This window comes from Centroberyx affinis, unplaced genomic scaffold, assembly GCF_046629955.1.
Source record: "Centroberyx affinis isolate AG114_WGS23_722 - 3 ecotype Tasmania unplaced genomic scaffold, CSIRO-AGI_Caff_v1 ptg000229l_1, whole genome shotgun sequence".
Classification (NCBI taxonomy): Eukaryota; Metazoa; Chordata; class Actinopteri; order Beryciformes; family Berycidae; genus Centroberyx; species Centroberyx affinis.
Window position 1 is genome coordinate 90,888 of NW_027278916.1, and position 15,457 is coordinate 106,344.

The 15,457-nt window shown below is 43.1% G+C and overlaps 2 protein-coding genes across 2 annotated transcripts in view; one reads left to right on the plus strand and one right to left on the minus strand.

The window, feature by feature from the left end:
- The window catches only part of ift140 (intraflagellar transport 140 homolog (Chlamydomonas)), a 28,947-nt gene that overhangs the window by 5,918 nt on the left and 7,572 nt on the right, over positions 1 to 15,457 (minus strand). Inside the window, exons 19-21 of the mRNA XM_071542469.1 lie at positions 1,088 to 1,265; positions 273 to 463; positions 57 to 152 (exon numbers count right to left, since the gene is read on the minus strand). Of these exons, the coding sequence (XP_071398570.1) occupies positions 57 to 152; positions 273 to 463; positions 1,088 to 1,265 (465 nt within the window). The remainder of the gene's footprint in view (positions 1 to 56; positions 153 to 272; positions 464 to 1,087; positions 1,266 to 15,457) is intronic.
- On the plus strand, positions 3,548 to 11,402 carry tmem204 (transmembrane protein 204). The gene is made up of 3 exons (XM_071542550.1): positions 3,548 to 3,923; positions 5,007 to 5,162; positions 9,381 to 11,402. Exons 1-3 carry the CDS (start codon positions 3,644 to 3,646, stop codon positions 9,623 to 9,625), a joined length of 681 nt encoding a protein of 226 aa, XP_071398651.1. The 5' UTR covers positions 3,548 to 3,643; the 3' UTR covers positions 9,626 to 11,402.

Here is a 15,457-nt window from a genome sequence, read left to right on the forward strand (position 1 = left end):
TGAATCAGAATGTAAAGAAAGGATTGTGTTATCATCAACAGTTTTCCTGGACTTACTTGTCTTTCATTTTGTTAACGTAGATTTCTAGAGACAATGTATCGTCCTGGAGCATTCTGGGAACTTCGACCCGGTGCGTGTCCGAATTCTCATAACTGAAACACACAGACTGGCAATCAGAATTTGTCTCCAAAATCCCAAACACTAAAACTGACATAACACCGACTCCAAGCTACTGTATCGCTAACACAGTATCATGTTAGTGGGTGCCTTACTATGCGAGGGCCAGGTTCTTGTCGCCCATGGCCTCCAGGTATTTGGCATAACTGTAGTAGGTGGTGCGCAGGTGGATGCGGTCATGGCTCTCAGCTGTCTCCAAAGCTTGCTGCCACTGGCCAGAAGCCTGGTAGAACTTGTTCAGGAGGTCATAGCGCTGACAGCCCTTGTACAACTTTTCTGCATCTTCCTTTTAGAAGACAGGAAAAGATGATGGAAAGATAAATGCTTTCGGACAGGAAAGACCCACTGCCTTTGTATGGCGAAATGTTCAGAGCTAAAAACGAGGACCTGCTGTTTGTGGCCATGGGATGTGGCTTTCTGTTCTGGGTTTTATGGTTGTGTCTAAAGAACTTTAAAAACAATATGAAGTCTTATGAATGGGGTAAAGGGAAGGTCTGTTTAATTTTCCTTTCTTTTCTCTGTTGCATTGTCTGTTCTTCTGCTGCTATGTCCATTCTTTCTGTTTTTGTATGGACGTTGTTTTTCCTCTGAATAAAAATTATGAAGCAAAGAATGGCTGAATAAAAGAAAGGGTATTGGGTCATTGTAGTTAACATTTAACAACTTACATTGTTCTCCTACCATGTCATGTCTCAATTTATCAAATTTTTAAATTTTAAAGGTGTCATGTAAAGTTGATAGACTCCATATGCCCAAACACACCAAAAATCCAAACTAAAATATCTAAAAAAGGTATATAACTCCAAAGGTAGGGCTGAGAAAAATGGGGCCACTATTAGCGTGATTATGAGTGAGGCATGTCATGTCAGTCACTAACTCTCTAGTACTGTAGCTTACTTGACTGTCTTACCAGCATGCCAAGCTGAATGGCCAACATCGCCACCTGGGCCTCTGGTTCAGGCTCAGCCTCAGCCTCCTTCAGTGCCCGCGCCGCCCTGGCATTTCCCATATTCCCCAGGCAGACTCGTGCCACATCCAGACGGCGGGTTTTCACACACATCCGTGCCATGTTTTCCCATACTGCCTTACTGGAGGGAAGAGAGAAATGATTCGTTTGCTGGGGTAGTATGTTTAGCTCACTGCATTGGTATGTGAAAACAGTTGTAACATGTAAATCAGGCAGAAACTCGCCTGTTTGAAATAAATGTTGAGGGCAGATGATTTATTTTTATTTACTAATTTATCCAAAGCATTCTACCAGACAACAAAAGGCTCCCCTGTCATATCTTTATTGTTGTTCCACAGCAACATTTAAGCTAGGAAAGTAGTGGAAGTCTGACGCCTTGTGGTGTGGGAGCATACTTTCATAATTGCATGCACAATCATTTCTGTTCTAACCAGCATGTGAAGAAAACACTGCTGCACAGAGTATGTGTAAAACTCCTTTATTTTCCCATAGGCCAGGGCATTGAATCAATTGGTAAATGTAGTAGATAAGCGTAGGAGACTATTCAGGCTGTAAACCTGTCATTTCAACATCAAATTTCCACCAAAGCCCTCCCACACACAAACACTGATTTAACCATAACTGTACAAATACATGCGTGTTGTACTTCAGGCTCAAAACAAGAGGCATGCTTCTCTCTCTCTCTCTCTCTCTGTCTTTCCTCTCTCTCTCTATCCTCTTTCCATTTCTCTTGCTGACGTAAATCAGCCCCTCAACCCCCTTTTCTTTTGCAACTATTTCAAATGTGAGATTCCACACCCATCTGGTCTCTATTTCTATCCCCTCCCTCCTCCTCCCTTTAGCTGATACAGATGTGGGCTGTTTATTAAAGTTAGGCAACAGGAAATTCCCCATATCTTTAGGGGCCCTGGAATAAGGGAGGGAATGGAGGCCAAGTAGAGAAAAAGAAAGCAAGAGAAAGAGAGACAGACAGACCAACAGAAATACAGACCATTTACTGTAGTAACTCTACGGCCGCAGAAAACCAAATCTTGAAAAGTTCCCATTTCAATCTACACAGTCTTATTGGGAGGTTTTCTGAAGCAAAGCTAGTACTGGGAAGGACAGGGAGGAACAGGGAGACAGCTAAAGAAAGATTGTGGGAAAGAGAGAGAGATACTACACACAGAGCGGCGAGATCTAGAGAGACAGAAAAGGAAAGACAGGAGAAGGAATAGGTCTACATTTGCCCCCTCTTCCCATCCTCTTTTCCTCTCAGGAAACACATCCTGTTGCTGGCTGACCGCGGCAGCCAATGTGTTTGTCGCACATGAGAGAGAGAGAGAGAGAGAGAGAGAAGAGGACCTTTTGCGAACGCCCCTTGGGCTCCAGAAAAAAATACACAGCAGTGACGTCTCAGAGGGGGTCTTTTGGACATTCTCTCACACACACACACACACACACACACACACACACACACACACACACACACACATACACACACACATACACACACACACACACACTTACACAGAAGACGAAGGAGGGAGCTGTCTGTTTAAAGCTTGCTACAGCCACAAACAGATGTCTCGAACTATGACGAACAGCAACCCCCCCGCACTTCAACTTTGACCTCAAGGACTGAGCTATACTGGCAGGGGCACTGCTGATTCCCACAGAGAGAGAGAGAGAGCGAGAGAGCGAGAGAGAGAGAGAGAGAGAGAGAGAGAGAGAGAGAGAGGCAGAGGCAGAGGGAGGGGGGTTAGAAGACTAGTTGTTGCAGTCAGGCAGTGGGAGCTCTTACAGTTGAGAGACAGTCTCGGTAAGCCTCAGCGAAGCCACCAATGAGCCAGCCCCTAGCAACACTATCCAGAGGATCTGCGCTTCTTTGCCTCTCTACTCCCCCACCAGCCCCGAGGAGCGGCTGAAAAAAAGAAAAAAAAGAAGAAGAAAGAAAGAGGAAAAAAGAAAATCTACCGCCTACACAGAGATCCTCAAGCCAGCTGCAGACACAGAACCCAGAGGAGTGCAACAAGTGGAGCACTGAAGAAAAGGAAAGGAAGGGAAGATATAGTAGAAGAGGGGGAAAAATCAAGTACGGAGCGAGGTCCGAGAGCCAAGCTGCAGCCAGCCGGAGCCAGTGGAATGGACCTAGGTGTCTGCCGGATTAACCCCCGTGTGCCCGCAGTGCTGTCTGAGGAGGAGGGCTGAGGACCAGCTGCGACAATGACCCACGCCTGAATGAGGATGAACGGAGATGTTCTTTAGCTGAGCCTCAAGACGACACACTTGCCATTCCTTTTCTGCGTTAGCCGGGTCAGCGTTAGCCGGTAGCTGGAGGGGGAGGCGGTGGTGGTGGTGGTGGAGGGGGAGGAGGTGGAGAGGAGCCAGGGGGACCTGAGTGCTGCAGGTGCTGCTGCCCAAGAGGAGAGGCAAGGGGACGGGCAGGACGCTGAGGAGCACCAGGTGTTGGGAGAAGGAGACGAGGAAGGGGGAGAGGTGGCGGGTGCCAGGCGTCGCATGGCCGTGCGGAGGCTAGTGGCGGCGGCGGTGGCGGTGGCCCTGCTGTCCCTGGTCCTTAACAATGTGGCGGCCTTCACCCCCAGCTGGGTGCTGCAGGCCCTGGAGGATGGACGCAAGCGGAGTGTGGGGCTCTGGAGGATGTGCCCCACTGGCGGGGAAAGGGGCCGCGATGACCTCCAGGCCGGGAGAAGGGGGCAGGGAACGCAGAGGCAGTGTGAGAGCCTGGGATGGGGCTCCGAGTATGCAGGCTACCAGGAATCCCGCAGCACTGTCAAATGTAAGTTTTTATGAACTGAATGAAGCATAATGTGATATTGAAGTCTGCTCACTAACATCTGTGATAATTGAGATCTTTCAAATTGTCTAATCATTTTCTCGACTGATTGGCTAGATTTTTGTGATGATGCATTGGATTGGAATATCCAAGAACTGTACAGGGTTTGATGTAATACTGCTCAACAGCCACTACACAAAATCTGTGGCAGCAAGATGCCAAAATACTCCTGACAGTGGTGTTTTGAATGTTTTGAATCCTAGAGGCTATTTCCTCTAGCCTATTATTCTGTATGCGGCTAAATTATGTTTTGAACTGATAAGATAGGACATATTGGGTCCCAATATTTCCTGGGGAGTACCTCAATGGCTGGCCAGAGACTAATTATGTCAAAAACCAAAACACACAAGTCACTGTCACCCAACAACATCAACATTTGATAGACCTGATATGTACCACAATAAAGATCATCAAAGTGTATCACTACAAGTTAATGGCAGTCCATTTTTCAAAGTTAGTTGAGTTAGTCTAAACATTAGCCCTATGGCAGCCTAGCAGGAGTGCATGTACTGTATTTGAAAGCCAAAAGCATCTGCTTTCAGGGCTATTATGTTGCTGACATTCAGGCTTGGGTAGTATAATGTTACTTGGACAATCTTCCAGACAAACTGACCTTTGTGATGGACTCATATTCCTTTGAAAATTAATCTTTTTTCAGAAAACGTTTCATTCCAGAACTACAGTTAATGCTACAGGCTGTGATCCACTGGCCAAACTTTATTGGGTAGCATTGCTGGGCAATGTGACACAAAGAGGGGCCTCAACATTCATGATTATATAGTAACTGTCACACTTTTTCCCATTGCTAGGAATGTAGCCTAGCTGCACTGCCCAAAAATAGCCCAGTGTGCAACAACTATTAAACATACAAGCTACAGAATAGGATACATCTCACATGGTATTCTAAGTCCTTTACAGATGAAGACTTCTAGCTTAGACCTGATCTAGGTTGTCATGCATATCCAATTAATGCATTCAGTTCATAGCGCTGGAAATGTAACACAACTCTTCTCCTGGCCCCTCAAGTGCAGTTTGACATGATGCGGGCCTGTAACCTGATGGCAACGGTGGCCCTGACAGCCGGTCAGCTGATCTTCCTACTAGGCCTGATGGGGCTGCCCTTCATCACCCAGGACTCACAGTGGTGGGAGGAGGCCATCACTGCACTCTTCCAGCTAGCCAGTGAGTATCACTGTTCCTACAGTAGGCCTATCTGTGTGTTTGAAATGCTTTAAATCAGCAGAAAGAGGAGAGGGCCAGAAAAGCACCTTAATGATGAAAAATCACCAGCCACCCATTAGAGGTAATGCACAGCATCCATCCATCGATGGAAATCCCACAAACCACACACACAATATCATTCCAACACACAAAGACAGAAATCCAGATGCTGCACAGCAAAATTCACATGCTCTCTATCTCATAAAAACTGGTTAAAAACCAATCACAAGGGGAGCTAGACTGGCTTACTCTCCAACACCAGAGACCAGCCTCTGAGGGCAAACACTACAATCCTCACCCCACAATGTCATTATCAAATATGAATCCAAATCTAAAGAAAAACATAAATAAATACAAAATGTGGCAGAATGTGGATAGTTGTTGAAACAATAATTTACTTCTTGAAATATTCTATTTCACATAATTTTATTCAGACTTTCTTGGCCCCAGGATTGCTAAAACCACTGGTGTTTTTAATGTTGGCTTAGAGTAAAAAACATATAAATAAATCCAGAGACCAGACAAATCATCAAGGAAGAGGTTGGGGAAAGCTAGGAAACCAGAAAACACAAGAAAGACCATGCTTGGGCCTCACTGGCTCAGTACACAATTTTCAAGGAAAAGTCAAATTAAGCAAGGGAACAACCAGGAACTGAGGTGGGAAGAGGGAGAGAAGGGGTGGTGACTTGGTAACCGCCCCCCTCCTCCACTACTAGCACCCTTCCAACCATCCCAGTGGGCCGCATTGTGACAGTCAGTGGGCATGGCCTGTCCCAGTGCCCCTGCTGAGGAAGTGTGTGATGTTGTGTGTTGGTTGGATCTGGAGAGTGGTGTAGAGAGCTCAGCCACTGGGTATCATTGTGGCAGTGCGGCATGAAGGGGGTCTGCTCCTGGTCTAAATTTAGTCCCAGTCTCGAGCCCATGGGCCGGAGCTGCAGCGAGCCAGGGAGCGACTGTCGGGCGCCAGGATATCCCTGCTCAGGACGAGGAAATGCCTGTGACTACCTGTTATGCAAACCCCCGAGCTGGAGGAGGAAAAAGAAGGGAGGGGGGAGTGGACGGGAAAGACAGTTCGACAGGGACTGTGTGTTTGTGTGTGCACTGGTAGGAGGGATTATGTGCGTGTGTGTGTGTTTGTGTCTGTGAGCGCGCGTGTTGTGATTGTGTGTTTATAGGATGTTTCGGTAGAAAAACGGCCTGTGGTACACACGGCGGTAGGGTGGGAACGGCCTCCGTCTAGATAAGCTGGCCTAGCTTTTATGCCTGTGTTTACAAAACGTCCAGGAACAGGGGCAAATAAAGAGTCTCCTCTCGACATGAGATAAAACGTTAGCGTCTTCGGCACGCATCGCAGCAGGGACAAGGGCTTTTATCTGGAGACCTTGGTGGGGGGACTGGGACCCACCCAAATAAACACTCATTCACAATATTAGAGAACGCATCCAGCCAAACCTCATTGACCTGCGACTTGTCTCACCAAAGCACGATGTATAAAGACAATGACAAAATAAATAGGCTTCATATCCCATTAGTCACTTATCTCTAATGTGGGTGGTGAACATTTTCAGCTATTTTCAGAATGTGGCAACAATAGTGACAATGACTAATGAGAAATAAACAGTACACACCTATTTCCCTGACATCTAAAAATAGTGATCCTCTCTGGAAAAATGGCATCTTCATTTTTACTCTTTCTGTCTGACCATATTTGGTCAACAAAATTGCTGAGTAATATGATGACGTGGCTCCTGGGTGATGGGATGTTCCTTACCAAAGTAATAATACTTTTTACTGAAAATAAACATACAGTAAAACATTTCCCCAATATGCTGCTTTGATTGTGGAAATGGTTTCTCTATATCTTCAACTTTCTCTTCATCTGTTGCGAGTGTGAATAAAATAAGAGCCTGAATAAAACCACATAAAACTACAAATAACCCAAATATAAAGGCTGCGAGAATAGACTGAGAGCCAACGACTACTAGTGGTTTCCCTTTCCATAATCCATTTCCAAGTAAAGCGGCCTCATTTCCTGAGTACAGATCATTTTATAGGCCTCCACCATTCAGTAATCCATTCCTCATTACTCCCTCAGTCCTCCCCCGCTGAGTCAGTGAATGGGCCTCGGCACTGCATGAATGGAGATATTTTTACCCATCACCCTCCTTCTCAGGAATGTTTTCGTTCTCTGATGTGCCAAAAACCTCAGCTATCGCACGCAGACTGTGGAATAACAATATCCAATTCCATTCAGTGATATCTCAACACTATCGGCAGGTCCAGGCTGCGAGCTCGATACTGACAGTTTCACCCCTGGAGACCACTGTGGAATGTGTTTCTGAATGGACCGAGCTCTTGCACGTTCAACAGGTCAAGAGCGCAGGTCCTGTGGCATTCAGACACAGTTTATCATTTCTTTTGATTTGAAATGCAGAGATATTTGGTGGGCACAGCTGGCACCACAGCCACACTGTGGCCTTGCCTATTGTGCTTCTCTACACACAACAGGCCAACAGCACTTAGAAAAAAGAACAATGCAGGGATATGTGAAATATGTGCTTCTCTGTGGAGGAAGAGAATGGCCAGTCAATCACTCCAGGCTGAGGAATTCACACTGCAGGACATTTGGGTCTGTTAAATATGGCCCAGTTGGGCGAATATTACCCTTTTCCAGCAGACTGGCTCTTAAGAGATTCTTGGTAATAAGGGCATGATAAAGCTTTGAGGTTTAGACAAGTCACTGAAACAAGCTGATCATTGTAATCAGTCCCGTGCCCTTTAAGAATGAACCGAGATACTGTTGACTGGAAGGAAAGCAGAGCGGCCCAGTGAATTTCCAGGAGCTGGCCTTAAGATAAGACCTGTTTAGATTTTCTGCCTGACAGATCATGTCAAATGTCCAGCAAATATGTTAACCTCAAGCTCGGGGCGTGGAGAGGAGGGAAGGAAGGAAGGATGGAAAGAGGAAGAAGGGGAAGGAAGCCTGAGAGATAAGACCGTGCCAAAAAAGGGTTCACACAGCCCACCCCGGCTGGAACCTGGACAGGAGATTATTCATTTTCTTAGAAAAGGAGCCAGGCAGGTTAAACATGAACAGATTGACGGAGCAAACAGTTGCACGCCAATGCACACACACACACACAGGCTGACGCACAATGATACACATAGACACAATTATCCACATCCTCACTTAAAACAAAGATAGCCGCCTTACAGTAGAAGCAGAGAGAGAAATACACAGAAACTCCCCTATTGGTGCTGCTCTGTTTGACTGCTTCAGGAAACTGAGTGATTCATATCCTAAAGGACCAACATCCCCTTTTCCAGTGATTATTTTTGGTTCCTTTATTTATACCATTGTGGATGAGGCAAATTTTCAGACACGTATTATTGTTGAACTATTAAGTGGCTCCAGACCACACTTGAGTACTGTGAATGAGGGATGGATCCGCTGTGGGATACTTGAATGGCATTGATCTATGATCTATTGTGGGCTTTTACACCGATGAACGAGGAAATGAGTTGGCTCTGGAGACATAAAACAAAATAATTTTCCGCAGCAGATATTAAGTCTTTGCCACTGTGAAGCAGAAAAAAATAAAGATCTGAAGAAACAGCATGAAGTTCAAGACTTGGCTTTATGCCTTTGCATGCAAGCTTGACTTCCTCGTTGCTTAAGTTGAACTACTGTAAATCAAAGAAATCAGGGGATAAAACATCTCAAAGGCTTTTCTAGGCACAGTTTCTCTGATATCTTTTACACCATTGAGAACTTTGATCCTGAGATCTCAGAAGCTCTCCGTAGGAGGAAACAGATTTCCAAATTCAAAGACCACACACAGAGCTCCGGCTGAACTGTGAAATACCAGGAGACGGGGATGGATGTCTATATGCGGGCGTGTGTGATCTTAGAAAGTTGAAAGCCTTTTTGGCAGGACTACCTTATTTCAGACAGGGATACACATGAATTTGCCACACAGATTAGGCAAATTACTTCTGAATTGTGGTTTCCCAAATAACCAACATTGCTCACATTGCTCAAATATACACAACTGTCTGAATGTGAAACATGATGGTGCTGAAATCTTTCCTTTCTTTGAGATGATGCTATGTCTAATGAATGACATGTATAGAGCATTTTCATTGATTGAGGTCGTTCCTGTGTGTCTTCCTGCCCAGGTTTTGTGCTGGTGATTGGACTGGTGACCTTCTACAGGATCGGGCCCTACACACACCTCTCCTACTCCTGCTATGTGGAAATAGCTGCTTGCCTCCTGGCCACGCTGGCCGCAGCCATGCTCATCTGGAACATTTTACATCGCCGTGACGACTGCCTTGCACCCCGGGTCATCATCATCAGCCGCTCGCTGGCATCGCCCTTCCACCCACGTCTAGACAATGACTATGTGGAGTCGCCTTGCTGAGCCCTGTGACCTCTGACCTCATTCACCAATAAGGAGTGATAGAGCAGACTGAAAAGACAGCGCTCCAACTCCTCCTCCTGTTTCAATTCAACTCGGTGCCTCTGATGTGACTCTGATGTGACTCTCTCGAGGAGAGGACACTTGTTTGCTCTATGACTGCTGGACTAACATGTACTTGCTGTTGTACAATTTCACCGTTCCTCCCACCATGAACAAAGGCATGGGAATCATATTGCTGCTTGGTGCATAGAATTTTGGATTTTAAATAAATGTATCACGCAACTTATATACAACTTCCATACAACTACAAATATGACAATTACACAAAAGTCTAGGGTCTAGTAAATTTATTGTTTCATATATTTACGCTCGGGTGAGCTGAATGGTAGTTAAATATGGAATTTGATAGTATATGGATATGGGATTTCCCTTTATGAAACGTCCTGCTTAGGAAAAGATCAAGCTGGAACTTGACATATTTTGTTATACATGCACTTATGTAATGGCATATACTTCCTGCATGATATTATCCGTGATATTAAGAGTAGCTTGGATTACGACTGTAGAGTTAGCATCAACTTGAAAATGAGCGAACCCACTTTTAGATACATTTCATTTTCATTCATTGATACAAAATGGACTGCATTTTCTTGACAAAGATTATAAATTTGAAACTATAAATGCTATTGAAAATACAGTACCAGAATACCTCACCACTTTCTTCATACCTTTAAAGCTTCAATCATTAAAGATTTAATACACCTTAATTTTAGCGATAAATGTTGCAAGCAAGTAGACTAACAAAGCAAAAGCAGAGGGGTCTACTGACATTCTTGATTGGGCTTACCCAAATTAGTAATAATGTTTAATTGGAAAAACTATAAATGAGAAATTCACCTTTTGAAAAAATAAACACGTAATCACTGCTGACATGAAAGATACATGAAGGAATATTCTCACTCTGTTATTACTACCTGAATTCCTTTCCTCAAGAAAAATCAAGACAACAGATAAATTGCATTTTGGAATGAAATACACATTTTAATATTGAAGCTGATTTTTTGTGATGCTTTCCATATGAAAATCTGCTCGCTTGTGGTACATATACTTAAATTAATATAAAACAGTTGTATAAAGGATAGTGCTATTATTAGTAGTTGTAGTATTTTGATCATATCGTACTTCTGCAAGGAACTCTAGGCTATTTGTGGATCTGTCACATTGCCAAACATAGAGGCGCACGGAAATAATAATATATCATACAAATTCAATAAATTTATTGATGGATATGCAGATATATTGGTTGCTGTCATGTCTGTTGCTGTTTTGGTGTCCACAACACCAAAGCTCACAAGTGAAAGATACAAAACATTCATCACAACAGGTCAGCTGAAGAATTATTTTGATACTTTAAAAAAAAAGATCTGTAAAGATCAACATGGTGATAAATATCACCAGGAAGCTTTCAGAAGCTTGTCTGAGGTGACTGGATGAAGTGTAGCCTTTAGCAATAGACCAACAGGACTGGTTAGAGTTCAGATGGATTGATAATCTTTAATTTGATAGTTGCAATTTCGGCATCTGAGAGAGTCTGAGATGCGTCTAGTCTGCCTCAAATCACATAAGTAGAGAGTGTGGGAGAGGGAAATAGAAAAATAAAGAAAAAGAGTGACTTGCATTTGAATTCTATTGCCTTAGGTTTTGTGTGCTATAGCTATTGAATCCAAAGAAACTGGATTCAAATTCTTCGACAATCTTCAAAATGATCTCGGCAACTGCATGATACTTGTAACACTAAAAAAAAACAAATTTGTAGAGAGTTGCTGAGCTTGCCCTCCTGTGACAAATAAAAGCAACGTTTCTGAATTTACATTTGAGGTATTTAGCTGATCCTATTATCCAGGGCAACTTAGGATGAGTGCAATAGTACAACAAGCTGAAATTCCTACATTTCCATCATTACAACTAACCAATAGTTACGAGTGGAAGGGTCAGAGATGAAAAATATTCCAATGTCCCACTTCAAAAACAATAAGATAACTTTCCTGTGTAGAGAAATATCAAAATCTACATCATACTATAAAGCAAGGAATCTCTCTCTGTATGTGTATGTGTGTCCTTCGCATACCTCGAGAACCGTTCGTCCGATCTACTTCACACTTGGCGTGTGTATTGCTGGGGACCCAAGGACGTGCAGTGTCGGATTTGGTGCAATTTGGACACGTGACACGTTCAATATTAATAAACTTTGAATAAACAACCGAACAGTGCACTGTGCAGCAGCGGGGCGAACGGGCACTGCACTAGTTTTATAAAATTGAAATTGTAGTGTTTGCTTCCTAATGTTAGCTGGTGAAGTTTCATTCAGAGAATGGTGGAACTGGCTCCTGTGGAGAATGACTGACTATCAGGGGATGCCTTCATGTTTCTTCTACATACAAGGAAATTCTCCTTTTTACTCCTTCTCCTTCTTTGCCCAGACTCATTCAGTATAGACAAGAAGAGTATGATGATTTTGTGTTATACCTTTTGAAAATGAAATTACTGGGGAAAAAACAAAACAGCCACAAAATTTGGAAGCAACAGCTATCACATTCTGTTCAGTAGAACCAGATTCATCCAAACCTCAGACTTCCAAACAGACCAATTAACCAAACAAACACAATGAAAAATGGAACCAATGTAAAAACAATATTTATTAATTATGCTCAAATATTGGAATTTCCTTGCTGTCAGATGCAGCTTTTTGAGTGCATGTGCATGCTTATTTCAAAATATGAATAATTTGAAATATTTCACAACTTCAACCAACCTCCATTTCCAAGGGGTTCAGATAGGGCTGGACGATATGGTTGAAATCAATATCACGATAATCATAAGGATTTTTTGGATATCGATATAGATGACGATATGGCTCACATAAGCGAAATAACGTTAAATAATCAAATTAATGTTCATCATATTGAACTGAATGGTAATGTTTGGTGTGATGTCAAACTAAACTGAAATTTTCACATAGTATTCCTACCATACTTCATTTTGTCTGAGTTTCTAAATAAAATTTGCTTGTTCTCATCAGTTCAGACAGCAGAATTCTGCGTCTCGATATCCCCAAATCACCATATCATCACAATATAATCCCACTGAAAGACGATAAACGATAATATTGAATTATTGTCCAGCCCTAGGTTCAGATGAAGGAGATTCTACAAGACAAACAATTAGGCTATCAGACTGATTTACCCTAAAACCTCAACTCTACCGATTAAATAAAGAGGAGACAGGGATTATTCTAATGGTTTCTTGCTGTGAATTATTTCCCAATAACAAATGGGATGAAAACTGAGAGCCTGGGGTCACATGAACCACAGCCAACTGTGATGACCACAACATCATACATCAGTCTCCGCTTCACCTCTGGAACACTTCCCCGAGTGTTTTTTGTTCCAGTTGGAAACGGGGAGCTACACTTTTAAATAGCAGCGCCACGGCAAAAAGACATTTGTAAGAGAGGGCTTGTATTCATATGGGCAGATAACCCCGCAGCATGTCACCTGAAGTCAAGGACAACATGAATGAGAGGAAATAGCACAGTGGTCTGGACCGAATAAAGACATTCCAACCTGTATCTGACATGCTGCTTCAGGAGGGAGAGAGGGGGCTTTCATACTGTGGATATAGCTGCTTTAGATGAGGCACTGTGAAAGTTCAATAAGCTCTGAATCACAGTTTGTATTATTTATTTGTCTTGAATCAAACCATCCAGGGATGACACATATAAAGACGTCTGTAGCAACTAAAATAGAGATCCTATATGATCTAAAATAGATGAAATAAGCTTCAGCAATATTTCCAATACTTCATGTCTAAGTTCTCAAGGATTGCCTGCCGGTCCCTGGCTTTAATATGTGAGAACCTTTTTCGTGTCACAGATCTTTATCATGGAGACAAGTCCCACCAGATACAGGTTGCTGGTCTGACAGAGAAGAGGAAATGCATCACGCTGCAGGCGGAGATATGCGGGAATCGAACACAATACCTACCTTCTGAAAAAAGAAGCTGCAGTAAAAATAGCTATCAATGAGGAACTTAGTAAAGCTGTCATCACACCTATTAAACTCGGTGGAATATCCGGCCAATAGGGATATGCTATTTTCCCATTTGTTTGTTTTATGTTATTTTCCCATTCGGTAAAATGTTGGTACGTGCAAAAGCGGCACTAGAGTAGAGTTCAGAGTGTGAGTGCCCTGAATCACGTATTCTTCTAAAGATAATATCAAGTCTTTGCTGAAATCACATTACGCTTCCCAAAGACACACACCCATACACACACCCACACACACCCACACACACACAGGAATGGACATGCATATCCTTTTAGTGACCCGATCTTCAGTTTGCCAGAATGGAAAAGGCACTCCTTTTGGACCAAACAGGCAGGGGGACTTAGTGTGTGTATGTGTCCCAGTGTGTTTAGAAAAGCACATCCCCTCAGCACAACGCACAGAACTACCACACATACACACACACATACACAGAAATAGAAACACACATACACACGGAAGAGTTCCTTTCCTCAGCACACACACAGAAAAAGTCCTTAATCATGTCCTGTGTTTAAAAATCCATTTCATGTGCTCACATAAGCAAATAAAGTTTTATTTTGGAGGATCTGATTTTATCATAGCATCCTTGTTAACCTTGTTGATACACTCAGAGACAAACTTATGTGCTTACATTTACATATCATTAAATGTCATTAGGGCTGCAACTAACAATTATTTTCATTGTCGATTAATCTGTCGATTATTTTCTCGATTAATCGATTAGTTGTTTGGTCTATAAAATGTCAGAAAATGGTGAAAAATGTCGATCAGTGTTTCCCAAAGCCCAAGATGACGTCCTCAAATGTCTTGTTTTGTCCACAACCCAAAGATATTCAGTTTACTGTCATAGAGGAGTAAGGAAACCAGAAAATATTCACATTTAAGAAGCTGGAATCAGAGAATTTTGACTTATTTTTCTTAGAAAATTACTCAAACCGATTAATCGATTATCAAAACAGTTGGCGATTAATTTAATAGTTGACAACTAATCGATTAATCGATTAATCGTTGCAGCTCTAAATGTCATATATATTTGAAATTTACAAATTACTACAACAAATGTTTACCAAAATAGGCAGCGTCCAGTGTCCTCAGTCCTGGATCACTGCTGACTTGAATAGAGCATATCAAAGTTAAGGTCACAGAGATACTGTGACCTTTTCCTCTGTGTTGACCTCAACAGTCAAAGGTGCTGAGTGAAGTGACGGGTGATCAAAAGCAAACGGCAACAATGCCCCATTCTCCACGTAAGTCAAAGGCAGTTTGTTACGGCTCTCCCACTGCAAACCCTTACAGGGGGTCCAGAGAAGAGTCAAGGACGTAGTAACAATACTATCCCTGCGGCCTTTCCTCATCCTTTGAACTGGAGTGCAATCACAACCTTTTAACAGGCCTCTGGTGAAAAGGACTGGAGGGGGAAGTGATGACAGCAGTCAAACAGGGGGATGTGCCATCCTGCACGTCTTCCCACTTCGCTAACACCACTGAGTGGACGGTGACACACATGCCAGTTATGCATCCAAAGACGATTACGGAAATCCCTCAGTGATGATGCATGGCGGATACGCACGTATTGATGCTGCTGAACGTTTTCTAATGGGCAGATGGATCCACACACCTCATGCTCTCACACACAAACACACAAACATACACACATTATCACATATACACACAGACACACTGAGTAGTCCACACACAATCTCACGCAGATGTGCAGATGTGCAGA